Source organism: Puccinia triticina, chromosome 2A (assembly GCF_026914185.1).
Source record: "Puccinia triticina chromosome 2A, complete sequence".
NCBI classification, from domain to species: domain Eukaryota; kingdom Fungi; phylum Basidiomycota; class Pucciniomycetes; order Pucciniales; family Pucciniaceae; genus Puccinia; species Puccinia triticina.
In genome coordinates, this window is record NC_070559.1 from 4,979,590 (window position 1) to 5,006,129 (window position 26,540).

General features: G+C 49.6%; 6 protein-coding genes across 6 annotated transcripts; 4 read left to right on the plus strand and 2 right to left on the minus strand.

Annotated features, from left to right (window-relative positions):
- Positions 1-778: 778 nt before the first annotated feature.
- Positions 779-2,065, plus strand: PtA15_2A538 (uncharacterized protein; the record flags this gene model as incomplete). The annotated part of the gene is made up of 6 exons (XM_053166567.1): positions 779-955; positions 1,056-1,122; positions 1,222-1,284; positions 1,388-1,554; positions 1,637-1,749; positions 1,858-2,065. The coding sequence occupies 6 exons, from the start codon at positions 779-781 to the stop codon at positions 2,063-2,065; spliced, it is 795 nt and encodes a 264-aa protein (XP_053017776.1).
- A 6,932-nt stretch (positions 2,066-8,997) lies between these two features.
- Positions 8,998-9,487, plus strand: PtA15_2A539 (uncharacterized protein; the record flags this gene model as incomplete). The annotated part of the gene is made up of 2 exons (XM_053166568.1): positions 8,998-9,412; positions 9,483-9,487. The coding sequence occupies 2 exons, from the start codon at positions 8,998-9,000 to the stop codon at positions 9,485-9,487; spliced, it is 420 nt and encodes a 139-aa protein (XP_053017777.1).
- Positions 9,488-13,963: 4,476 nt separating this feature from the next.
- PtA15_2A540 (uncharacterized protein) lies at positions 13,964-14,742 on the minus strand (the record flags this gene model as incomplete). Its single annotated transcript, XM_053166570.1, has 5 exons — positions 13,964-14,075; positions 14,169-14,188; positions 14,284-14,430; positions 14,499-14,576; positions 14,644-14,742. 5 exons carry the CDS (start codon positions 14,740-14,742, stop codon positions 13,964-13,966), a joined length of 456 nt encoding a protein of 151 aa, XP_053017778.1.
- Positions 14,743-15,185: 443 nt separating this feature from the next.
- Positions 15,186-17,935, plus strand: PtA15_2A541 (uncharacterized protein; the record flags this gene model as incomplete). The annotated part of the gene is made up of 5 exons (XM_053166571.1): positions 15,186-15,364; positions 15,433-15,592; positions 15,665-17,250; positions 17,311-17,581; positions 17,672-17,935. 5 exons carry the CDS (start codon positions 15,186-15,188, stop codon positions 17,933-17,935), a joined length of 2,460 nt encoding a protein of 819 aa, XP_053017779.1.
- Positions 17,936-18,109: 174 nt separating this feature from the next.
- Positions 18,110-19,640, plus strand: PtA15_2A542 (uncharacterized protein; the record flags this gene model as incomplete). The annotated part of the gene is made up of 5 exons (XM_053166572.1): positions 18,110-18,120; positions 18,253-18,553; positions 18,624-19,095; positions 19,177-19,320; positions 19,393-19,640. The coding sequence occupies 5 exons, from the start codon at positions 18,110-18,112 to the stop codon at positions 19,638-19,640; spliced, it is 1,176 nt and encodes a 391-aa protein (XP_053017780.1).
- A 3,456-nt stretch (positions 19,641-23,096) lies between these two features.
- Positions 23,097-25,868, minus strand: PtA15_2A543 (uncharacterized protein; the record flags this gene model as incomplete). The annotated part of the gene is made up of 5 exons (XM_053166573.1): positions 23,097-23,879; positions 24,039-24,083; positions 24,167-24,292; positions 25,326-25,388; positions 25,470-25,868. 5 exons carry the CDS (start codon positions 25,866-25,868, stop codon positions 23,097-23,099), a joined length of 1,416 nt encoding a protein of 471 aa, XP_053017781.1.
- Between the last annotated feature and the right edge of the window lie 672 nt (positions 25,869-26,540).

The following is a 26,540-nucleotide window of genomic DNA, read 5'->3' on the forward strand; positions in this document are numbered from 1 at the left end:
TGTCCACGAAGAAAACCTGCCCAAAGAAATCAGACTGGGATATTAAATTTAAGAATTACAGCTATATCACAAAAGCTTGCTGCTTCCTCCGTGTGTTTAATCTTTTTGCTCCCCGATAATCTTTTTTAGTGTTGGGTATAACCCTGTTTGCTCAAATAATCTAGCAACCAAAAATCATAACATTGGCAGCGTCCATTGAAGTGGCAAGCCAAGCAGTTAGAAACAGGAAGAAAAAGAGATAGTGGAACTAACTTTCTGCCAAGTTTTGGCCAATAACCCTTGGTAGACGAGTGTTGCGACCAGAGAATATCCAGTGATGTCATCGAGAATGGTTGGTTAGCTGGGCGGCGGCCGAGCGGTATCGACCGTTCCCCGATGATCTTCGGTGGGAGAAGAAATAACTTCGGGGAGGGGGGAAGGCAAGAAAGATAAAAAAAATGAATCCAAAGTCGGATTCGACAGTCAAGATGGAGGTTGGTTAGGGAATATGGAAGTGGGAGGGACTTTGATAGAGTTAGGTCTTGGGTGGACAAAGTGTTTAGGTCTGTTTAGGTCCAGCCGGGCAATCAGGCGTGTCCCGGAAGAGAGTGCCTGAACTTCCACATCGACCCAAACAACCGTATTGAACAAACCCTGGCGCCTACACAAACTCAAGCCACACCCATTCGTACCACGTGGATATTACCCAAGGACATAAAGGACGGGCCCGGTCGAAGGACATCCCTCCAGCACACCAACATCGAGCGGAAACTCAACCGAAACACTCATATCACCCAACATGAACCCAGTATTCAGATCCATTCTTCTACTCGCCAGCGTTCTGTTCGGCCTCACCCAAGCCGGAATATTCCCCTCGACTGGAGATATTCAGGCGATCGATATCGTCAGATTAAAAAAACATCTCGCAGGATCGAGCAAAGGAACGATGGTCGCTTTTTACGCTCCTTGGTGTGGGGTCAGTCTCGCTTTTTCATCCCCTCTCTCGTCCTTTCTCTGATGTTCACAGGTTGACGTTTTCTTCCTTTTATCCGAATCCATTGGTTACGTATAAACAGCATTGTAGAAACCTTGTACCGGAGTACCAAAAAGCAGCTAGCAGCGTCAAGGATCTGGTCACTTTTGGTCAATCTTTTTCTTCCCATACTCGCTCTTCTCCCGGAAATCTCGGCCACAAGAATCAAAGTCCTTCGGTATACTAATTCGCCGTCTTTCAAAAAACAGTCGCAGTAGATTGCGATGCAGCAGAAAACAAGGCAGCTTGTAGTACGGATTATCAAGTCAAGGGTAAGATGAAATCTGCATCAATTCTAACCCACCCCCATTCCAAGAATGACGAAAAATGATCTGATATGTTCACGCAAAACAAACCCCCCCCCCCCCCCCCTAGGTTTTCCAACTCTCGCCTATTTCCCAGGAGTACCAGTTCCCACTCCCTACCAGGGCGAGCGCAAAGCCAAAGCAGTCGTCGACTTTGTGCTACAGAGCATGCCCAATTTTGCCAAAAAGATCAAGACAGGAGACGAGCTAAGCAAACTAATCTCCAAATCAAAAACGGTACGTCCAACCAGGTTTTCCCTCTTCTCTGGGTTGCAATCCACTGAATTTAAGTATTGGGCTTGTTCTTCACTTGATTCAGTCTCGACCATTGATCGTTTTGTTTACCGAAGCCACCAAGACTACTTCGCTTTTCAAAGCACTCTCGAGTGCGGTACACAAAAAGATGGACGTCTACACGGCTACACCCACAGCGTAAGCTATCGACACTCTTACCAATTCCTAGATTATAACCACTAGCACCCAGTTTTTTTGTTGGTTTTACAATAATCTCTCCCATTTTTTGAACTAATAAAACCGCAGGATTGGAGGGGACTCGGCAAAGGCAAAGTTCGGAGTAGACAAATTCCCAACAGTGATGATTTACAAAGGATCAGAAGAAACCGAACGAGAAAAATACTCCGGTCAGATCAACTACAAATCACTCTTCGAATTCTTTAAATCCCACGCGCCACCTAAAGAAGAGAAACCGAAGAAAGAAAGCCCCGGAAAAGCCGCTGGTGAATTGTAAAACCCACCCCCTTCCATCTTGAATGATCTCTGTTGTGTTATCATCATCCCAGCGAGCGAAATATATTCTTTTTACTCTTGGAGGACATGCATTTAAATTCGTGATAAATATCAGCAAACATTTTAGGCCCTGTTTGGAGCCGATATAATCCGGGCAATATATGAGTTTTTTTGCCTGACATCCTATGTGACATCTGATCAGGTCTGCCAAAACTTGATCAGATGTGACAAACTCCAGATTATATTGCGCAATTGGAGGACTTCCTGTCACTTTTGAACAGATCTGGAATTTCAGATTTCGCAGGGAAATCTGGAATCTGGATCTCTGGATCACTTCGGTGATCTTTGGGGACCCAGATTTCCCTGTGAAATTTGATATCTGGTGGCTCAGATCTGACTTTCCAGATTGACAGGAAGTCCTCCATTATATTGGCTCCAAACGGGGCCTTAGACATTTGCAATGGACTTCCCACCGTGATTAAAGGATGTTATGTACTTATCCCAGTTGAAAAGATGGAGACATGCAAAAGTGCCCCGCATGAATCCAAACTGGATTAATCACATTTCTCCACACTGTGAACTCCTTGAATAATGTACCGGTCTATTTTGCGCTAGAGCAGTTACATTGTCAGTCATCATGGTTGCACCTGCGCTGAATTTTTGGCTGCATGTTTTTTGTTGCAGAAGGTCAGGGGAGTCAGGTGACTGGCTACAGGGGTGGAAAAAAGTTACCCAGAATGATTTTGAAATAAACAAATGAAATGGATGAAAATGATCAAATTTATTGCAAATGTCTCAGAATCTTCACTACTGTCCAAAACAAGAGGAGAAAATTACAGGTATGCACACTACAAGAAAAAGTCAAGCAACTGCCACCAGTTGACATACCGGAAGTCTAAGGCAGCTGGTGGTCTTACTTTGACCTTTGTTTAAGGTTACCTCAAGCAAGCTTCATTGCACAGTCATGTGCAAATAAACATTGTTGTGTAATTGGGTGGAGTTAAAGCAGCCATTATGCTGGACTATCTCTCATGTCAACTGGCATATGTCAGTTTTGTATTTCATAATCACTCTGGGGAACTTGATTTCCACCACTTTGCCAATATACTGACTCCTGGTCTTTTTCCTGAGCTTCTGCAACAAAAAATGTGAAGCCAAGAGCTTCAACGCATGGGAATACACTGTAAAATGTACATTGGTTTTGGTGGTGGTTGAGTTTCATCAAGAGTCTTACTGATTCACAATTTCCTTCTCTTTTGGTTTGGTTTGTCTTGGGATTTTTTGCATATTAAGTTGATTTTTTCTCTGTTTTGTTTTGACAAGTATAATTCTTGTTATTTCTTTGAAATGTCGAGTGGATTTGATTTTGATTTAATTCTTTTTGAGAGGAATGATGCCCAAATTCTCTTGGGCAAGCCCCCCTTTTATGCTGCTTCTTGTAGACTCCTGATAAGGCATGTTGTTAACATCTGTTCTGTGGAGAGGAAGAGGGTCTGGGTTCTGGGGTTCTGGGTCCTATATGGTTGATTGCAGGATGAGGAGCAGTATGGGATCTCCAGGTTCTTGAACCTTGAGAGTGCCGCCTGTGACATATATGTGTAAGCTATGTACATGGAGTCCTGCGCTGTGGAGCCCGGGCTATAGCTCATAACACATGTTGGCTTGAAGGCACCCATAAGCAGGCCAATTTCTGTGCTTTCCATTTTATTTCATGGGGTCATTTGCCATTATCAAGAAGGTAGGTATTTGTGGTAAAAGTCCCTCAACCAACTTTGTATTGCCAGCACAACTATGTTATCCATTTTGGGAGGCAAAGAAAACCTGTTCAATTACAGCACGGGCGCAGCAAGAAATAGAGAATTACTGATAGCAGTGACGTAGCCAGGTGGTCACTGGTAACTGGATTTCAAAAGCATGTTGCTGAGATAACGTGGATAACATAGGGTAACATGAATACCCAGTGTTGCTGCCTGGAACCACATGCAATTGTCACCCAGTGCAGCAAACATTACTTGACATTAACACCGTGTTAGAGACACCTGAAACCCCATTCACCAACCTGACTTTGCCCTGCTTTGGGCAAGCCTTGAGTTGAACCTCCTCAAATACAGACATGTCAGGACCACAAGTGGTTTCACCAGGACTTGAACCCAGCATGCACTAAGTCTAGATGCCTGCTCTGCCACATGCTACAGAGACTTCTGAAGCTGCTAGGGTCACAATCGAACAGTATGTACATACACTACAAGAAAAACTCACTCCACTGCTAGCAGTTGACATGCGGGTGACTGCTGTGGAACTGCTGTAGAGATGGCAATTGGTACCCGGGTACCCGCCGCGTGTCCGGGTACCGCCTGCTTTTTTGGCCCAAAACAGATACCCGTACCCGTACTTGGCACCCGCGGCGGCGGTACCCGGGTCTTTCTGGCGGGTACCGGCGGTAACCGCCAAGTTGTTTTTTGTAGATATGTGCCTGCTCGCCGAGAGGGATCCCTCTTGGGCTTCTGCAAGCTGGTATCAGTATACCTGCCGCCGAGAGAGGATTTATACCTGCTCGCCAAGAGAGATTCCTCTCGGCGAGCACTGGTATACACACACCAGCTCGCCGAGAGGCATTCCTCTTGGCGAGCTGGTAGGTGTATACCTGCTCGCCGAGAGGAATCCCTCTCACCAGCTCGCCAACAGGAATGCCTCTTGGCGAGCTGGTGTGTGTATACCAGTGCTCGCCAAGAGGAATCCCTCTCGGCGAGCCGGTCATGGTGCGTGTACACCAGCTCTCCGAACTCTCGGCGAGCTGGTGTGTGTATACACCACGGGTGAAGATTCAAAGTTTCCATCCAGAAAATTTACTGGATGGTAGGAAAACCCAAAAACCAATCGGAATCGTTCCGGTATGGTTGAAGGACCGAAAACCAATCGGACTGCTTCCGGTATGGTCAAAGTACCGGAACCATTCCGATCGCAATTCGGGTAGCGTCCAAAATGGAATGAAGTCGAAATTGATTTGACTTCATTCCAGGAAACAGACCATTCCGGTTTTTTTCCTGGATTTTCCCCGGAATATTTCCGAATATGGCTGACCACACCTCACAGAAGCATGGTCCTATATATATAACAGCGCCCCCATACCACAGTGTGTCTGGGGCAGTTGGCAAGGAGCTTGGTTGGGGTGGATCAGAAGCATGTTGCATGTTCAAGCCTCCCTTTTGTCCACCCACCTTGCCAAAACCTTGTTTTGAGCCCTCCAAAACCTGCGACGGCCCGTAACCATTCCGAATTGCACACGAAAGCACTTCGGAAGTGCGTTGGGGATCCAAAATAATTTTGGATTGCCTTCCAGTAGGGTTCCTGGAATTTTCCAGTGAAAACGCCGACCGTCTGGCGACGGTCCCCCCTTGCAGGCAGACCAACCAAAATGATATCGACTGGCAATCGAAATCATTTCGTTGAGCTTCGCCCGTGGTGTACCTGCTTGCCGAGAGGAATCCCTCTTGGCGGGCTGGTGGGCAAGCTGGTGGCGCTGCAGCCGGGGATATCACACAGGACTTGCAGGAGACAAGTCCAGAAGGGGGTTGGGGACATACACAGCGGAAAATAGGTAGCAGTATTGGCGGGTATCAAGCGGCGGTACCCGGGTACCCGCCTAAAAATCACACAAAAACCAACACCCGTACCCGTACTTGGCACCCGCGGCGGCGGTACCCCCGACCCTGATGAGTACCCGCCGGCGGGTGCCGGGTACCGCCGCGCGGGTACCCGTTTGCCATCTCTAAGAGCTCCACCGCGCGGGAATATCTGAGGGACTAAATCCCCAACTCGCGCGACTGCGGCGCAGTTATAGTCCCCCGCCCAAAATCGTTTTCACACCGCAAGGTCCTAAAATTAGGACCTGGGTCTTGTGAAAGGCTGTACCCCCGATTCCCCCTACTCAACAATCCCAGGAACCAAACGTATAGCAAGCAAACGGAAACACAAAATCACCATGGAGAACGAGGAGAACGACCCAGGCGTACTCAACCCCGCTGTATTGCAGATATTAATCCGACAAAGGCAACTAGTGGCAAGGCTCAGAACCACTGTAAATGCAGCTCTTCAAGTCATTCCAATGCTGCTCAATGAAGATGAAGATGAGGACAACATTTTCCCTTTGCATGGTGGATCAAAACCAGGTAAACTGCCCAACCGTCCACGCGACTTTGAAGGAGCCTACCAGAGACTCTTTGGTCATTACTTTTGCCCGCGACCTTTCTACGACGAAGTAGTATTCCAGCAACGTTTTCAAATGGGAAAGTCCCTCTTCTTAAAGATCGCCGACGCTGTTGAAAACTTCAATCCCTACTTTAAGCTCAGGGCCGACGCGTTGGGAAAACCTGGAGTGAGGCCCCTTGTCAAGATAACGGCAGCTTTGCGAATGCTTGCATACGGAGCCGCTGCCGACTGCAACAACGAATACTTACAGCTTTTGGAGTCCACGTCTCAAGAGTGTATGGACAGATTTTGCAACAATATTGTTGCTATCTACTTGGCGGAATATCTTCAACACCCAACAACTGCCGACTTGGAGCAACTCCTCTCCAAAGGTGCCGACCAAGGCTTCCCAGGCATGCTTGGATCGCTTGATTGTATGCACTGGGAGTGAAAGAACTGCCCATCCGGCTGGGCGGGAGCATTTCAAGGAAAAGAAAAGGTATTAACTTTCTTTTTCCTTATGGTCCCTCACCGACTGCTTTGATGGATTGGGTTCCTTTGAATGTAGGATTTGCATTCATGGTCTATACTACACATGCGATTGAATTGCCCTAGTATCATGGCAAATCTTTCCTGTGGAAATATAGTGCCATGAAGGCTTATCAGCTTCAAAGGGCCCCACAGCAAAGGTGGGGTAGATGTACCATGCTGACCTTGTACTATCATTTTCAGCAACCAACAGTCATTCTTGAGGCAGTTGCATCACAAGATATGTGGATCTGGCATGCCTACTTTGGCTTACCAGGCTCTCACAACGACATAAACGTCCTCAATACTTCACCACCATTTGAGAATCTCTTGAATGGTCAGGCACCGCAATGTGAATACACAATCAACGGACACAACTACCAGCAAGGGTACTACCTTGCCGATGGAATCTATCCAGACTGGGCAACATTTGTGAAGACGTTCTCGCAGCCCCAGGGAGCCGACCAGAAACACTTTGCAAAGCTCCAAGAAGCCCGACGCAAAGATGTGGAGCGCGCATTTGGGGCACTTCAAAGTAGATTTGCCGTTGTTGCTCGCCCAGCCCAAGGATGGAAGCATCACAACCTCGCAAACATCATGAAGGCGTGTGTCATCCTCCACAACATGATTGTGGAGGATGAACAAGGGACTTACTTGAAATATACCTTTGACAAGAACCCTACTGGTGCAATCATCACAGAGGTCGACATCTCAAGAGATGGCTCATCAATTTCCTTTTCCAATTTCATCAAAAACTATCATTCAATGAGAGACTTGAGCACACATTTTCAGCTCCGCAGCGATCTAGTTAGACATCAATGGGAGATCAAAGGTTGACTTGAAGAAGAACCTTGACTCTATCAATAAGTTCCTTATCAATATTATCTTGAATTTATATCTTCATTTCTTGTTAGCTAGTTCATCTCAGCTAGCTAGTTTGTCATCTCAGCTAGCTAGTTTGTTTCTCCTTAGATAGTTTTCTCGCTTTAATACTAAGAAAATTGCAATAAAACAATGAGTGATTGATTGAGTGAGAGATTGAGAGCAATCAAGATAGGAAAGACAAGTTATCAACGCTAATAGAGAGTTTTCAAGGTCAATAGAGGTTTATCAAGGCAAAAACTAGTGATTGAAAGCAATAGTTTTAGAGACAAGAAAAACAAGTGATCAAGAGCAAAAGAAAAAAAGTGATCATGCACGATAGACAGAAAACACAACAGTGATTGAGACCAAGTACAGGTAGAGAGATTCATGTGGATTTGTCTTTCTCACGCAGAGATCGGAGAATCTCCCTTCTCTTCAACCTATAGTACTCCTGTTGCTCGTCGTCAAGCCCAGCAAGATTCTTATTCATGATGGATAGCTCAGAAGCAGTCTCTGCATTTTGTGCCATGCGTTCTCCATTTCGTGCAATGCGCTTGAGGGAAAGTGAATTGTTGTTCATGATGTCGTTGAATTGTTTGGATTTGGATGCAAACTTATTTTGAGCATCAGCAACGTCGACTTTCCATTCTTGGTCTTTGGTCGCTATTTGGTTGAGTAACTTTGCCTTTTTTTTCCAATTGGTCACTCAAGTATTGAAGGATCGGTACCAGCAACGGTGTAAAAAGTCCGATACACGTATTTGTATTGACCCTGTATTGCTGCAGAATGTATAGGCAATACATTGTATTTGTATTGCATCGCAAGTCCGATGTAATACATGTTGTACTCAGTTGGTGCTGCTGCGGATGCAATACAATACACCTTAGTGTATTGCATCCATGGATGCAATTACATGTATTTTACATATACAGACCTCCAGACCAGAATCTGTATTGCTGGAACCGCGGCATCAAGTGTCACATCCCATGTTCATCAGCTTTCATGTAATATGTGACGTCAATGGTCAAGTTAACCGAGATTGCTGGCGGCTCAAGCTCCAAACTCTAAGTCCGTAACCTCCGGAGTCCGATTCCCACCTCCTGATTCCTTTCCAAATCCACCGACTCCAAGGTAAGTTTTTTTTTATCTTTTTCCTCCAATCACCTCAAGATTCCGGAATTGATGTACTAATATCCAGCCTTTTTTCCCACAGACAAGGTAAGTTTTTTTTTATCTTTTTCCTCCAATCACCTCAAGATTCCGGAATTGATGTACTAATATCCAGCCTTTTTTCCCACAGAACTTCCTTAAATCTGCTGGCAACTGCTCCGGTGCGATTGCGCAATCGCTTCAATGGTTCGATCTTCCTCTCGCCGCCTCTCTGGTCAATCTACCCGAGCTTCCACTCCAGTCAATGCACGCCGATCTGTCCGACAAGAGGAACAGAGAAACAGCGAGTCCATCCCTTCGTGCCAGCCCACCCCTAGTCAGAAATTTCGGCCCCGCAAGCAAGTCTCTAGCACCTCGTCTATTGCTCGCAAGCAAGGATCCACGTCAGCTTTGATACCGCAGAAATCACAAAGGAAGTCAAAAAAATCAGCAATTGACGACTCCGAACCCAATGAGACCTTACCTTTACTGGACCTCGCTCGAGACTTGGATGAAGACAATTCTAAGGTTACTAAACGCACAAAAAAAAACCGAGCAGCTAATTTGACTGAGTTTGACGACATCAATATCTATTTCGAACTTCCAACATATGGGGAGGGTGAAGTAAGTCTTCTCTGAACACCTTACAATCTATCATTTTGCTTTACTGACTGATTTACAACTTTTAGACTAGTGGGGAAAAGCTTTACTACAGGTGCAAATGGTGCGATCGTATCTACAAGAAGGGAGGGCGAACGAGGTCTAATCTTTACAAGCATCGTGATGGAGACTCTGGACGAAACCCTTGCCCTTCAAGAAACGAAGCGATCAAGAACGGGGCAAACCTACCAATTACCATCAAGGAAAAAATAGCTAAAAAAAATTCTGCAGACACCTTGAACAGGTTTGTGCACGGCGGGACCTTTGACAATCGGATATTGAACCAAATACTTGTCATGTGGCTCATGCAATCGGCGCTCCCTTGGATTCGACTCGAAGATACTTTACTCTCAATTTCTTTCAACTATGCTCGGGCGGGTGTCAAGCTCAATTCACAAACGTGGGCTGCAACTGAAGCCCACCAATTATATGTCAACTTACAAGCAAAGGTTATTTCGAACCTCAAGGTGAGCAATTGGATTCATTCTTTTTCCGACAAATACTTGGATTGTTAGCTTATTTGACCCCCCTTTGGCTTACCCAGTCAATTTCCTCAAAGTTTACATTAATCCATGACATATGGACTACAAAAGGCAATCACCATGCCTTCCTTGGTATCGCGGCAGCTTACATCACGGACGATTGGATGTTTAAAATATGCCATCTTGGCATGAAGTATATCGCCTGGACTCACAAAGGGAAGTACCTCGCTGTTCCCTTTGCAAATATTATCACGAAGTCATCCCTTCATGAAAAGATGAGTGTTTTTATTTTATTTTGGTTTCCTCGCTTTTCATTTGAAATACTTATCAATCAATCTATGCATTACTTTCAATTCATATACATCTTAGCTCAGACAACGGACTCAGGCTCAAACAATCAAACAATGACCGCCGAGGCCGACCGCTTAATCACCAAGAAAACCGGCACCAACCCAGGTCTTAGCGACAATCACATCCGCTGTGTTTGTCATAAGATTGCCTTGATAATAACGGCCGGGCTGAAGGCCATACGTACCGAGACAGAGGGCTTGACTAAGACCAAGAAGAAAACACTCGGATTTGTTCCTCAGCTCGATGCGATTACAGAAAGCAACAACGAACTCGGCGGCTTTGTTTCTGGCGATGAGGAACTTGGAGATCCACTGGAAGATTCAGATGACAAAGACAGCACTATTGTTCCATTGGCAGTTCCACCCACCCAGTCCGCCAAAATGCCGCAGACCATCGCCGAAATACTTGCTAAGGTGGATTTTGTTATTCAGAGGATAACCTCCTTGTCTTCCAAACGTTCGGAATTTGAGGTATGGCACTCCAAGCTGGACGACCCCGGGCCAACCCTCATTGCAGGGTATGGCATTCGATGGAATATTAAGTGGCAAAGTAGAGATCGAGCGTACCGCAGCCGCAATGTTATTAACAAACTGATTGAAAATGAGAAGGATTGGCAAGAACGAAACGGTGGGAAAAGCTTCTTTGACGATCATGAGATCACCCGAGGCGACTGGGAAGTTGTCAAGCGATTGAATGATGTCCTCAGCGTAAGCAATCCTCTTGATTTTCCTGTTTTACCATTGTAATTGCTTCTTTCACTTGTAATTGCTTCTTTCACTAATTTTCTAATAAATTTCTTACACACAGGAGTTCTATTTCATAACGAAAAAAATGGAGGGCAACCACTCGTCAGCAGGCATGCTCCTAGTCGAATACCAGTCAATTATTGATTTTCTCAAGGGACGCCTCTCGTCAACGACCAACTTCGAGCTCAAACCGATGTTCAGAGCAATGATCAAGAAGAGCGAAACTTACCTCTCTGAGGCATTGCAGTGCGACACAATACTCCTAGCGACAACTTTCAACCCTTCTTACCGGCTTTCAATTTTCCAGATATATTTTCCCTCTCACCACGGATATGCAAAGACATTACTACAACAGAAATTCAATTACCAAAAATTGGAACTCGCTGCCAATTTGGAATCAACACAACCTTCTCCCCCAGCTACATCGCAACAAGAACCAAACCATCATTGGCGTCCAATCGATGACATCGACCTGTTCCCTGCTGTCATGGATGCCGTGGTTACTGACGAGTTGGCCAACTATCTTGGCGGTAAATATAAATATCTTCCCTCCCAGGCAGACCAGTGCCTTGTATGGTGGAAAGTAAGTAGTTCCCAATGTTTTAAACAAGTTGATTCAGATTTATAGCTTTGTAACTAATCTTGTGATTCTTATCTCCATCTCTTTATCCCAGGAACACCACGACGAGTTTCCCATACTGGCCTCCTTGGCCAAGGATTACCTAGCTTGCTCGGCAACATCAGCAAGCGTGGAACGGTGCTTCTCCGCGGCGGCAGATGTTTGTGGACGAGATTGAGGGAGTTTATCCCCCAGAACGATCGAGAGATCAGTGAGTGTTCATCAATGGTTGCGGCAGGGATTTGAGGCGGATGGCGACTTTGAAACAGCTCAAGGGATTGTGTCTCAAGAATTGGCCAGCTTGGAAGATGATAAAACCAAGGCAGCTACTGCCAAAGGTTGATTTTCTTTGCTTTAATTTATCTTTCTTTATTTTTCTAGTCATCATGTCTTTTTCTCCTGGCTTTCCTTCCCCTTCCCCTCGCCTAGAAATGCAAAAAAAAACAAATGTAGAGAGAATACAAGGAATACTGTATCTGACTTGTATTGCATTTAGAATGCAATACAAATGGATTCTAATCTCTGTATCTGCAAAAATAAATACAATGTATTTATGGTGTATTGCAAATTTGATGCTATACAAAGTATTCATGGACTCATGTATTCAAAAAAGTGCTATACACTGTATATGCCAATACATATACATGTATAGCACTTTTTACACCGTTGGTACCAGTACCATCAAACTCGGAAACAGCATTGGATGGTGCGGGATTTTTTGCTGCAGTTGATTTGGATGCATTTGATGGTGGGGGATTGCTAGTAGGACTTGCGGCTCTCTTTTTCTTAGAAACTTCGGCTTTCTTTTTGTTATCACGACAGTAATTGGTCCACTTAGGGCTTTTAACAAGGAGATTGTAGCAACGCAAATGTTTGAAGTGAGTATGCTGGTCCTCGGTGTAAAGTCGGAGAGCTCGGTTTAACTGGTCCTCAACAGATGCACCACTCTGGTTGAACTGTTCAACCTGATTAACACAACCACAGAATTTGTTTATTGCGGGCTGCACGTTGTTGCTCCATTTCTTTTTCAAGCTGTTGGCTGGTCGGATTGGATGAGGCATAGTTTTGTGATACACGGTCGAAATTTGTTCCCAGAAAGTGCTTCCTTCTTGATTGGTTCCAACAGCGGGATCTTCGGATACCTGAACCCAGGCGCGACATAACTCATAGTCTTTGGGTTTGGTATAAATAGGACCTTTTTTCTTTTCCTCTGGCTGCGTGGCTTGGCTCTTGTTGGGGGAGAGTTGCGGATCAATATCATCTGAGTAGGTAGCAAAAAAAGCCCAGTACTTGTTTAGTTATGACAAACAATGTTGAATAAGCAGAAAAGAAAAAAAAAACTCACCATGGACTTCATCATTGTCATCTTCATTGCCTGTGTTGATGTTGCTGGGGTGGTTTTTTCTTCTTGGCATTTCAGTCAAATGGAGAGATGACCTGGATTTGCTGATTTGGGTCGAGGTGTGGGGTGGAGATATCAGGGGTTGTGTACGCAAGGTAGTGCAGTATCACAAGAAGGTTTTCTGTGTGATATGTGGATGAGGGGGACTATCTGGGGAGCTATACGGTCTCAAAGCTGGGACTGGTATAGGGCCCGGAAGGGTTTTTCCAAGTTTAGGACCTCCTTTACTCCCTCCGGTGGAGGGACTAAACTGGGCCCGGGTGACTAAATTTGGTATAGTCCCCCAATATAGGGCCCGCGGTGGAGATGCTCTAAACTGCTGTTCTAGCTCCACCCAAACACACATAAGCTTTTTCTGGACAGTCACTGTAGGTCACTGTGCATTGAAGCTTACTCAACAGCAAGCCTTGAGGCTTGTGTAATACCACAAGCTGAGTTCTTGCATGTCAACTGCTTGCCGTTGCTTGACTTTTTCTTGCAGTGAAACAGCCCTTAATATTTCTTGTGCTTGGCATTGGCTCCTGGCTGAGAGGATGCAAGAAAGTGAGAGTTGGACATTGGTGCCAAAAAGTGGGTAGGGAGGCTTGCGCCGGCAATATCAAGTTGCTTGCGGGACTTTTGCTTGCCTTTTCCATGGCGCGTGAGTCTATTGTGCGCCAAAATGATCATATGTGGTTAGGTCAGAAACATCTATCTCTTAGGGGTCATGTGATTGCTCTAATCCGATTGGGCGGCGTTTTCTTCTAGTGAAAGTGTTACTCGAAAGTAGAAAATAAATCCTACTCATTTGAAACCAAATCTTACATGGAAGTCACCTTAGGATCCCCTGTTAATACAAAAGGCTGAATACACGATGACCAGGACTACTTGTACTGAAAAACAACGACGAAGAGGCGTGGACAAGAGGACATCATAGCCGGCCCGACTTCCTGGCCAATTCGAGATCCAACTTCTCGAGTTCCTTCACGAGGGCATTCTTCTGGGCCCGGAGTTTCTGCAGCACGTTTTCCTGCTGCTCCAGCCTGCGATCGGGGGCGGAGAGGCGCTCGGGCGCGGCGTCCTCGGCGTCCTCCTCTTCGAGGCCGTCGTCCATCGCGGCCTCGTCGTCCATCAGCAGCCGTTTCCGCTTCGATATCTGCGTGAGACGACCCCGAGAGACACAAAGATAAGGAAGACAGGAGTCGGGTCAGGGGAGAGCACCTGGGATCCCGAGAGAGAGAGAGGACGCACATTGACCCTGAGCATCTGCTCGCGTTTCTGCAGCTTCACCAAGCCGTCCTCGGTCAGCTTGACGAGCTGCTTGATCTGCGGCTCCAGCTCGCTCGTCAACTGGAACTGGGCGGCGCGTATCTCAGAGACCGAGACGAGCTCGAAGAACTGCAGGAGCCCGGCAGAATCAGCCACGGCCCGCTGCGGGCGGCCAGGACGGAGCGGGACGGACGTACCTGGGAGTTCTTGACCGCCCGGCTGATCCGCGGGATGTCGCGCGTGTGCACGTCCAGGGTGTGGCTGCAAAAGCTGAGCTTGTGTGGAGCAAAACGGCAGCCAGTCAGCTACGGGCCCCCGGGCGTGATGGGCTTGGGGGCTTACATTCGCGGTGCATTTCTCGAGGCTGCAGCCCGCTTTCCGGAGCGAGCTGAGGATGTCTGGGAACAAGATGGGTTGATGGTGCTGGGTGCTTGAGGCCATTTGTCCGTCTAGTGGGTGGAGGTTGAGATGTGAGCCGCACAACAGATGTCTGGACCCTGTGACAACCCCCGGGACATCACCGGGGTGTGGGTGACAGCCATCCCACTAGGCCGTCATCGACTACAACCACTCTCGATCACAACCCAACAAAAATATACACTAGCGTAGCACCCTCTTCAGGTAAGTCTAATCAAAACCCGCAGGCTAGGAAAGAAACAGAGCAGCTGAACCGCTTGCGACGCTTGCATAGTTTTCCGGAGGCCTCTATTCAGTGATTCGATTCGATTGGACGGCTGCTCTGGCGGAGCGAAGGGACGACTGAGTGTAACGAGAAAGTGAGCCGGTCTCCGGGCCAAGTTGACGGGAAACGACTGGACTGACGCGTGCCCCCTCTTACGATCTCTGTCCGGAATCTGTGTGCTCTCTGCAGCACGCACCATATCATGTCCTTGAACACGATCTACCCATTGATCTCCTTGACCCCGCAGACCAACCGGAATGTCTTGGCCTTTCTTCGGCTCGTCATCGTCTGTTTGATCGCCGGCGCCGCGGTCTCGTCGCGGCTCTTCGCCGTCATCCGCCACGAATCGATCATCCATGAATTCGATCCCTGGTTCAACTTGTCAGTCCACACCATTCTCTCACTGGCTCATCACATCAAACGCCGGCTGATTCTCTTTTTCTTCTCAGTCGTGCTTCGAAGATCTTGACCGAGCAGGGCTTTCATGCCTTCTGGAACTGGTTCGATCAGACGGCCTGGTATCCTCTCGGGCGGGTCGTCGGGGGGACGATCTATCCGGGCTTGATGGTCACCAGTGGGCTGATTTGGAACGCCTTCCGTCTGTTCAACGTAAGCCCGATGCGCTTCCTGAAGACCATCTCAAGCCACACCCACTGACTCCGCGCGAGCGAGCCTGCCCAGATCCCGATCGACATCCGCAACATTTGTGTGCTCCTCGCCCCAGGCTTCTCCGGCCTGACGGCCTATGCCACCTACCTGTTTGCACGCGAGTTGGGCCAAAAGACGAACTCGAAGGGCGCCGCTCAGACCAAAACGGTGGGCGAGACCGGCGAGGGCACTGGGCTCTGGGCGGCCCTGTTTATCGGGATCGCGCCCGGATACATCTCCCGATCTGTCGCTGGCTCGTACGATAACGAGGCGATCGCCATCTTTATCCTCATGACCACATTCTATCTCTGGATCAAAGCCTTGAAGCAAGGCTCGGCCCTCTACGGATCGATGGCCGCCCTGTTCTACTTCTACATGGTGGCCGCCTGGGGTGGCTACGCATTCATCACCAACATGCTCCCCTTGCATGCATTTGTCCTTATCCTCATGGGCCGGTTCACCAACAAGCTCTACGTCGCTTACTCGAGTTTCTACGCCATCGGAACCCTGGCAAGTATGCAGGTCCCCTTTGTGGGATTTCAACCGATCCGCACTTCCGAACACATGGCTGCGCTTGGGGTGTTCGGGCTCTTACAGCTTGTGGCGTTTGTCGAACTGGTCCGAAGCCATGTCTCCAGCAAACAGTTCAAGCTGCTCCTCCAGATCGGCGTGGCTAGCTTTGGTGTCCTGGCCTTTGGCGCTCTAGTCTTCATGACCAAGAAGGGATGGATTGCGCCCTGGACCGGCCGGTTTTACTCGCTCTTCGATACGGGCTATGCCAAGATCCACATCCCAATCATTGCCTCGGTGTCCGAGCACCAGCCGACGGCCTGGACGAGCTTCTTCTTCGATCTGCAGATGCTGATCTACCTGTTCCCGGCGGGTGTTTACCTCTGTTTCCGCGAACTGCGGGATGAGCACGTCTTTGTGATCATCTACTCGGTGCTCGGCAGTTACTTTGCGGGGGTGATGGTTCGATTGATGTTGACTCTGACGCCGATCGTGTGTATTGCTGCGGCGATGATCGTCTCGTCGATCTTCGACCTCTACCTCGACCCAGCCCAGCCGGACAGCGTGGATTTTGGGACCCCGTCGACGACTAGCTCGATCGAATCGAGCTCGCCGATCGAGTCCTTTGGTGGGAGCCAGGCCTCCTCATCTGGCTCGGTGGGCGCTCGGAAATCGAAGAAGGGCCACTCTGCGGCCAGCTCGATCTCCTCTGTGTCTTCGGTTGCCTCTGTGAAATCTACCCGGTCGTCTCGCTCTAGTGTCTCGAGCAGCTCGACTGCCTACACCCAAGTGCCATGCATCTCTGCGATCTATGGCTCGGACACCCGGTTGGCCCTGGTCTCCGCATTCACCTTCATGCTCCTGCTCTTCGTCCTGCACTGTACCTGGGTTACCTCGACAGCCTATTCGTCACCCTCGGTGGTCTTGGCATCCAAGAACCCCGACGGATCGACCAATATCATCGACGACTTCCGGGAGGCTTACTACTGGCTGAGGATGAACACCAAGAAGGATGCGAAGGTGATGAGCTGGTGGGACTATGGATACCAGATCGCCGGGATGGCAGACCGGACGACGTTGGTTGATAACAACACGTGGAACAACACTCAGTATGTTTCGATTGTTTTGTTGTTGTTTTTGAGCCGGGAACTGAGTTTGTGATGAGACAGTATTGCGACGGTGGGCAAGGCGATGGCCTCGAAGGAGGAAGTGTCGTACCCGATCCTGCGCAAACACGATGTGGATTACGTGTTGGTGATCTTTGGTGGACTGCTCGGGTTTAGTGGGGATGATATCAACAAGTTTTTGTGGATGGTGCGGATCGCCGAGGGGGTGTGGCCTGAGGAGGTGCAGGAGAGCTCGTTCTTTAGCCAGAAGGGTGAATACAAGGTGGATGATGAGGCGTCGCCCACGATGAAGAACTGTTTGATGTACAAGCTGGTACGCAGCTGTTTCGTCTCGCCAGAGGAGGAGGAGGAGGAGGAGGAGTAGCTGATGTGTTTTTTTTTTCTTCTTTTTTTTTCTTTACAGAGCTACTTTGATTTCGACAAGCTGTTTGGGGGCCAGCGAGGCCAGGACCGGGTGCGGGGGCAGGTGCTGCCGCAAGTTGGGCCGACGCTGGATAGCTTGGAGGAGGCCTTTACGTCTGAGAACTGGATCGTGCGGGTGTACCGGGTGAAGGGCGAGGATTTCCTGGGCCGGAGCCACAAGGAGGCCAAGGCGTTCGGGGCGGGCAGGAAGAAGAAGGCTTCGTCGAGCCGCAAGCGGAAGAACCGCAGACAGTCCAGTGCTTAGCGAACATGTAAATAGATCCTTTGAGAGCATTAAAAGTGAAACCCATCTGTTGAAGGTGCTGTGTACATGGCTACCGTGCCATGTAGACATGTGTGTGGACAGTGTGCCCTCCGCTGGTTGGCCCAGCAACCCTCCACCAGCTGAGCCACCCCACACCACCCAGTCCCACCCCCCATGCCGCCGATGTCGATCCACTTCAGCTCCCTCTGGCCATTCGCATCCCTCCCCCCAGCAGCACCACCGCCAGCCACCACCCACCCCAGCAGCAGCACCACCCCCCCAGCATCCCTCAAACTGAGGCCCCCGCCGCCCGCCAGCCGCCCCCTGCTCCTCGCACGATGTGACTCGCCCACGGCCTGGTTGATCTACTACTTCGCATTCAACCTCGGCCTCACCATCTTCAACAAGCGCGTCCTCCTCTCCTTCCCCTTCCCATGGACACTCACCGCCATACACACCCTCGCTGGCACCCTCGGAACACAGATCGCCCACGCTAACAGGCTCTTCACCGCCGCAAGACTCTCCAGAAACCACTCCCTCATCCTCCTCGCCTTCAGCATCCTCTACACCGTCAACATCGCCGTCTCAAACCTCAGCCTCCACCTCGTCACCGTCCCCGTAAGCTTACTCTCTCTCTCACACACACACAAACTAAACTAAACTAAAACTAACACCCTCACCCACTCAGTTCCATCAAGTCGTCAGAGCCACCACCCCGCTCTTCACCATCATCCTCTCGATCATCTACTTCAACAAGTCCTACCCCTTCGAGACCTACCTCTCGCTCTTCATCGTCGTCCTCGGCGTCGGCCTGTCCACCTACGGCGACTACGGCTGGACCCTGCCCGGCCTGCTCCTCACCCTCCTCGGCACCATCCTCGCCTCATTCAAGACCGTCGTCACCAACATCATCCAGGTCGGCCGGCTCAGACTCAACCCGCTCGACCTCCTCATGCGCATGTCCCCCCTCGCCTTCATCCAATGCATCCTCTACGCCTACCTCACCGGCGAGATCCAGAGACTCCATCTCTTCGCCCAAGACCATCTCGACCGCCGCAAGCTGCTCGCCCTCGCCATCAACGGCGTCATCGCCTTCGGCCTCAACGTCGTCAGCTTCACCGCCAACAAGAAAACCAGCGCACTCACCATGACCGTTGCGGGTCAGTCGCACCATCTCTTTCTCTCTCTCTCTTACCCACACACACACACACACTTATCCTCCTCTTCTTCTTCTTATCCAGCAAACGTCAAACAGGTACTCACGATCCTATCGGCCATCATGATCTTCAAACTGGTGATCAGTCCGATGAACCTGCTCGGGATCCTGATCACCCTGATCGGAGGGGGATACTATGCGAAGATCGAGCTGGAGCGGAAATACTCGAGTAAGAACCCGGATGTCTTGATCATTCCCAACCACCATCATCCCCACCACCACCACCACCACCACTCTCTAGATGATCAGGATGATAATGACCGTCATCGCCAAAAAACCTTGCTGCTCCAAGAGGACCACCACCGCTTCGTCCCGCCCCCGCCCGAGAAGTCCCCCGCCGCTGCCACCCCGCTCCAGATCAACACCGTGCTATCCAAACAACGCTCCTTCAACCTCTCCGGCTCCGCCAGAGAGCTCGAGGAAGGCCCCCGCCCCCCCTCCTCCGCCGCCGGAGAGCCGCCCCTCCTCAACATCATCAGCCCCCGTTAATCTCACCCCCCTTTCTTTCCTTCGTGTACTCCCTCGCACACTCCGCTTCTGCTTAATCGCGTCCACGCCTCAACCTTCCCCCCCCCCCCCCCCCCCCCCCCCCATTCTTGTGTGTACCAGGGACGGGCAAGTGACGTTACATGCATGGATGCAAACGAGGATCGACTTAAAACACATCGTTTTCTCTCTTTATCGGCCCGCCTTTGTACATCCTCATCCCTGTAGTATTCTCATCCACACACGCACACACCCTCTTCCTCGTCGTCGTCGTCGTTTCCCGCACACCCTCTCCCCCTTCCCCGCCGTCTACACGTCATCGTCCCCGCATCCTGTCGTCGAGGCCGCCCCGTCCGCGCCGTATGTGCGGCTGCTTGTACACCATCCTCTTCCCGAACAAAACTCTCCCGCTCGTTTGTATTCGTCTTTCCGTGCACCCTTCGCTTTCTGCGTGGTTGGGCCCCGGGTGCGGCCCCGCATCCGCTGCCCTCCGCTTTCCTTCGTCCACTTCGTCCTTCCTCTCCATCCCCTTTACATCCACTAGTTTGTTTATAATTATGTGTAAAACAATATAGATCATCCGAATAGATGCGCGTTAGAGCATGTATTTATGGCCAGCTTTCCTTCCTGCCCCGTCCTTCCGTTGTCTTTGTTGTTTCCTGGGGCTCGCCGCCTCTAGATCTCTGTCTTTCTCCGCCCCCAACCATGTACATACGCACTGTTGCTTGGGTTCCTGCATGTTTGTGTGTGTGTGTCTCTTTTTTTCAATCCACGTGTTTTTTGGGTATGCAAGCGTTTCTGGGCTGTCCAGCCTTGTAGATGTGTGTCGATTGGGCCCTGGGATCCGCTCTGTTTCTGCTGGGATTCAACCACCAGATGAGGGCCTGTCTGCTGCGCCCTCTTGGATGCCTTGGACACCATAACTGGGGTGTGCATGGGGCTGGACCCCGGGGCCGGGGTTGACGGGTATACCCGGCTATCCGACCCGACGGGTCGGGGCCCGCAAGTGTTTTTCTCGGAAAATACCTGTCGGGTGTTTGCGGGTATAAAAGTCGGGACACTCTGACAATCTCATGGGGACCAACGGGTATTTGGACTTGGGGACATTGCCTGAGAGGCTGAGCTTGCTTCCTCAGGGCTTCTTGGATTGCAGTTTTTTATGTATTTATGTACATTCAATCAATTAAACAGAAATAGATCACAAATGTTTGAAAAAAAAATAGATACATACCTTATGCTGATCAGTCTTTTGACGCTTGAACATAGAAACAATGTTGTTGGATCCAACTTCAATCTTGGCGGGGTCCATAAGCTCAACACTGGGTCAATACAATTCAATACGATATTGGGCCAAATTTTGTATTGAATCGATCCCTGTTACCGTTAGCAGTAACAAGTTTTTTTGTGCGCTGCGCATATCAAAACGTTATCTGCGTTACCATACCGTTACCGTTATGGTAACGCAGATAATGTGGTAACGGCAGTATTAGAGCAAAAAAAAGGCTAAAAGAGCCAAAAAAATCTCGATACCACGGCGATATTGACTTCATATCAGCGGCAATATCGTAATGGCTTGAAAAAAAGGGTCAGCCTAAATGCACTCCAAAAAAATCCCAAAAGCACTCCAAAAGTGAGTGTATGGAGTGTGCACTCCAATGATTGTTGGAGTACAGACTAGAGTACTCCAAGTCAATTGGAGTGCAGAACTGGGGACTCAAGAATCTTTGGAGTGCACCACAAAGAACTCCAGTGGCCAGGAAATGTAATGAGTGCCCATGAGTCTCACTCCATCAGATTGGAGTGCATTCCCCTAGCACTCCATTCCTGATATTTCTCCTCCTCAAAAGGGGAGTGCAGTACTGTGCACTCCAGCCAGAGCTGGAGTGCCTACAACTTCAACCGGGCTATGTACAAACACACCCCACTTGATCCTCCTGATATCCATGACCGGTACAGACCGGCATTGAGTGGATTAACATCTCCTCTCAATTACCGGTCTGTACCGGACCGCCGGTCATTGAGGGAAATCACACCTCTCGATGACCGGTCTGTGCCGGTCATCGAGGGAAGTAACATCTCCTCTTGATGACCGGTCTGTGCCGGTCATCGAGGGGAGTAACATCTCCTCTTGATGACCGGTCTGTGCCGGTCATCCAGGGGAGTAACATCTCCTCTCGATGACCGGTCTGTGCCGGTCACCGAGGGGACTCACACCTCTCAATGACCGGCGCGGACCGGTCACACCTCCCGATGACCGGTCATCGAGGGGACTCACACCTCGATGATTGGTCACCACCGGTCATCGAGGCTAATAACACCTCCTCTCGATGACCGGTCATCACCGGTCATGGAGAGGGCTCACACCTCTTGATGATTGGTCAGTCCGGTCATCGAGGGTAACAACACCTCTTGATGACCAGTCATCACCGGCCATCGAGGTGAGTCCCATCTCTTGATGACCGGTCAGACCGGTCATCGAGGGGACTCACACCTCTCGATGACCGGTCATCATCGGTCATCGAGGTGAGTCACATTTCTTGATGACCGGTCAGACCGGTCATCGAGAGGTGAGAGATGGTGTGAGTCCTCTCACACCTCTCGATGACCGGTCAGACCGACCGGTCATCGAGAGTAGCACCTCCTCTCGATGACCGGTCATCACCGGTCATGAAGAGGGCTCACACCTCTCGATGACCGGTCACCACCGGTCATCGAGAGGACTCACACCATCTCACACCTCTCGAGGTGATGACCGGTCATCGAGGTGAGTCACATCTCTCGATGACCGGTCTGTGCCGTTCATCGAGAGGAGTAACATCTCCTCTCGATGACCGGTCTGTGCCGTTCATCGAGAGGAGTAACATCTCCTCTCGATGACCGGTCAGACCGACCGGTCATCGAGAGTAGCACCTCCCTTCGATGACTGGTACACACCGGTCATCAAGAGGTGTTATTACGCGTTGCCGAAACTAGCAACAACAAGTCCCGTAACCAGGCCGCCAAATCCATCATTAATTGGCAAATTGTTATGTAGACGTTACCAACAATGAAAGGTAGATCATGTTAATGATCAACAATGAAATGAAGATGAGCAATGACGTTGCTTAGCCCGAGATGAGCCACATGAACATGGAGGACATTTGTCTCCTTTGCCGCTGAGTACCCAGGCAAAGGAGGCAAAGGTACCGACTTGCAAATTCGGAGGCATTATTGCCTTTCTATAAGACCATTGAGCTATCCGCTTTACCCACCCTCTCGCAAAATCACATCTTATTTCCTCCAAATCCGGCTATCTTCTTGCTTCTTGCATCTGTGCATCTGCTCCTTAATTCATAACAACTCACTTTCTGCACGCATGATTTTGACCACTCCTAATGTAACAAGCGTATCAATTCAACAATCAAGAAACCACAACATGCAACCCAAATACAACAGCTGTCTGAAAGTCTTACTGCCCATTCATCTTTGCTGCTTCTTTACCCTGAGACCAACACAAACGTTCTCGATACCCCCCAGCATTTCCCAACAACTCACCCTCAATGACTCCATCTCCGTGACCTCTGAGTTCGCCAAGAAGTCTGCTTTATGATCCTTGTGGGTAATGAAGCCTCGTGCCGCCTTTAGAGCGTTGAAACCCGCTTGTTGTAGCCGGTTGATGATGATGTCGACTTCTTCTCGTGGTAGGGACTGGACAACCGATATTCCGGGCATGTCGACTTCTCTTGACTTTGGCGCCTTCGGGCATCGTACAACAACGGACTGTCGGATACTTTCGGAGGCCCTCCTGAATGTCCACATCCACTCTGGAGAGGTTTTTTTGGCGATCATCCGCCGGTTCTCAATGAATTTGAGTAAATCAATTGTTTGCTGCAAGGCGTCGAGGGCGGAAGCAGACAGATTCGTGAGGTGCCGGAGTACTTCGTCGGGGTTCAAAAGCGGTCCACTGCTGGGAACCGGAGTGGGGATTACCGGGCAGATGGGTTTCTTTGCCAACGATTGAAGAAACAAAGCAAAATCTTCGTCGTTCATCAGTGGCTTGTCAACTTCAGTGTCTTCTGCGCTCGGCTCCGGTCCATCACGCAAGGACTGAGGCTCGTTGATTCGGCGCTTCTTTGATCGTTCGGTCGTTTGCCCGCCGGTTGGAGCTGTGTTGCCCGGACCATTCGGTGGCAGCTCCCGACGGAATGATCCATCAGGGGCCCAGTCGTCGAGGTTCATGCGCGGCTGGGGAGGTGGTGATGCCTGCTCAACAAACTCGGTGGCGTTCTCGACCACAAGCAGCTTGTAGTGCTTGGCGAGGTAGAACATGTGCTTGCAGGCGCTACCGTACTGCACAAAATATTCGCACGTACAGCTTCGAATTCGTCCCAGCTCATCTTCGTCTCGTAGTATGTACTGCACCATGTAGGCTTTGGTTGCAGGGGATGTGAACAAAAAAATACAGAACTATAGAACAGTAGCCGAATAAGTCAGCGAGTGTACGTGTGTGTCTCGCTAAGCAAGCAAACCACGCGAAGAGACATACATACATGAGTGGGAGTCTGCCTGACTTCAATGCCAAGTAGTTGCATGATTGCTGGGGTATATTTGTCCGCCTTCGCTTTCGCCATGTCTTGAAATTTGTTCGTCCGTTGGCGCTTGATCCCTTCGGCTACCTGAATATGTGTAATGAGATAAGCGGTTTGAACTCGGTCGGCAAGAATTTGAATGACTTCGTCGATCCGGTGGCGGCTGTCTTGCACATTGAGGTAGTAAGTCTTGAGGATCTTGTGCCATGCCTCAACATAATTGTTGGTATGTATGCCCTGATGAGGTGTCTGCAAAGCGAAAATAGGCAAAGAAACTAGTCAATATCTAGCGAGATGGTACGGGTGAACAAATGGTGACTTACCGAGCGATAAGCCATAGCCCAATGGACGATGTTTGGCGCCCATTGTGTTTGAACGTACTCGACGAAAGATATACTGACAGTTAACCATTTACCGTAGAGTATATACCTGCAGGCCCCCTTCTGGGTCTTGCTCGTCATACATGATCTTGCAAAAATCAGCCACGGCCTCCTCTGCCTCCACCTTGACGTTTAGGTGGAACTGTGCCTTGAGTACATGAAAGATGCACCAGTATAGGCTTGGTGCTTGACTGCCAAGGTCTTGGTAAACGGATCTCACACCATTCCTGATCGCTAGGGCACAATCGCTCATGAATGCGCATGGGGTGAAACCTGTGGAGTCTCGGAGCCATTTAACAACTGATTGAATTGGCTCGCTATATGACACATGAGTTACATATGTAGACAGGTGTTAGCGGGGATGCTTGGGTGGGGAAAAACACAGCCTGAAGCTACACTCACGTGGCGGCAGAAGCGGTGAACGCCCAGCATACAGGAAGCCCCTTGCCAACGACGGGGTCTCGGATCATGAACGTGTACAGACTGAATTTGCGGCCATCCAAAAGTGATGTATTGTCGCTCGAGTTGTGTGTACTGTCCACCATGATCATGCCCTGGCCGTGTTCGAGCATTTGTTCCTTTTGCCACTGTGATTGGAATGCAAATACAAATTTGGCTGAGTCTTCCGAGGTGGGGAGAAATGTATTCCAACCCTGGTCCCGCAGTTTCTGATTCCACAATGCGGTGGACTTGAACGGGTTGGGGTCGCGCCTGGCCAGTACAGCCATTCGGGTTGCAACAAGATATCGAAACCGGTCAAGCTTGAGATTTCCGGCTTCCAACTTGATCCCGCGGCCGCGCATCTGGTTGAAAAAGTGAGAGAGGCAAGGCGGCGGTCAATAGGATGTGCGGAAATTGAACGGAAAATGAAATTGAGAACCTACAGCAGCAATTTCTGGGCAATTTGCCAGGGCCTGTATCGCCTTCCAGCCAAGCCCTGCAAGGACACGTTTGGTGAGCCAGTTGTCCAACATCTTGGGGATTCGATTGGCAGCAATCTCCTCCTTTGAGAAAGGGTTGTGGTTGTGTTGCCAGTGCCATTCAACTCGGAGGGAGTTGCTCTGGACGTCGTGAAAGATGCTGAACTTGCTCTGGCAGCCGCATTTCCGGGATAAGGTGTGCTGCTTCCTTGAGTTGGGGACTGGGATGTGGACTCCGCCGCGCGGGCACTTGAGGTCGATCCGGAAGTGGTTCTTGATGGGACAACCCGTTCGGCCAGCTTTTGTCTTGCTTGACTTCTCTTTAGGCGATCGCTGAACACTCCAATAGACGGTTGTCTGCATTGCTGTCACAAATGCATCGGCATCGGCTCGCGTGCACCCGGGGATGGTAAATCAATGGATGGGTTGAGGAAAGGAAGGGGCAGTTGCATTGGTGATTCGAATCATGCGCAAGGAATTTGGAATCAAGGGCGCGGATGGTTGGACTGGTACCTCTTGAGTAAAAGGAAGGGGGACAATGTCGTAAATGTCGCTGACAATTGGGTATAGTTCTGTGCTGGATTCATCGGCTGGTCGCTTCATTTGAGGTTCTTGAAAGAAAGCACTTGAGGGCTAGGAAATAGACTGTTGGAGGATGGGGGACAGGATGGGCTGGATGGATGCGGCAAATTGGAGGGGAGTCGGGCTGATTGGGAAGGGTTGGCGAGATGGGGGGGACGAGTTAGATGAGTTTGGGGAGTGACGGAAGCAATCGGTGGATGTGTGGAATGAAAGATAAGGTTGGTAAGATAGGTTGGAAAGATAAGATGCCCGCCGGGAACCAAGCACAAAGCGGTAGCTTGTGAGAACACAATGATTAAATTATAGCGGCGGAGAAAGCAAGCAGCGCGGTGGGATAGGGTATGTATGATAACGTTTGGCAAATGAGAGGACCAGAAGGTGGAAAAGGGAGAGACTAGCTCAGAAACAAGTGAATCTTGATAAGCAATCAAGGTTAGAAGTCGCAATACAAGC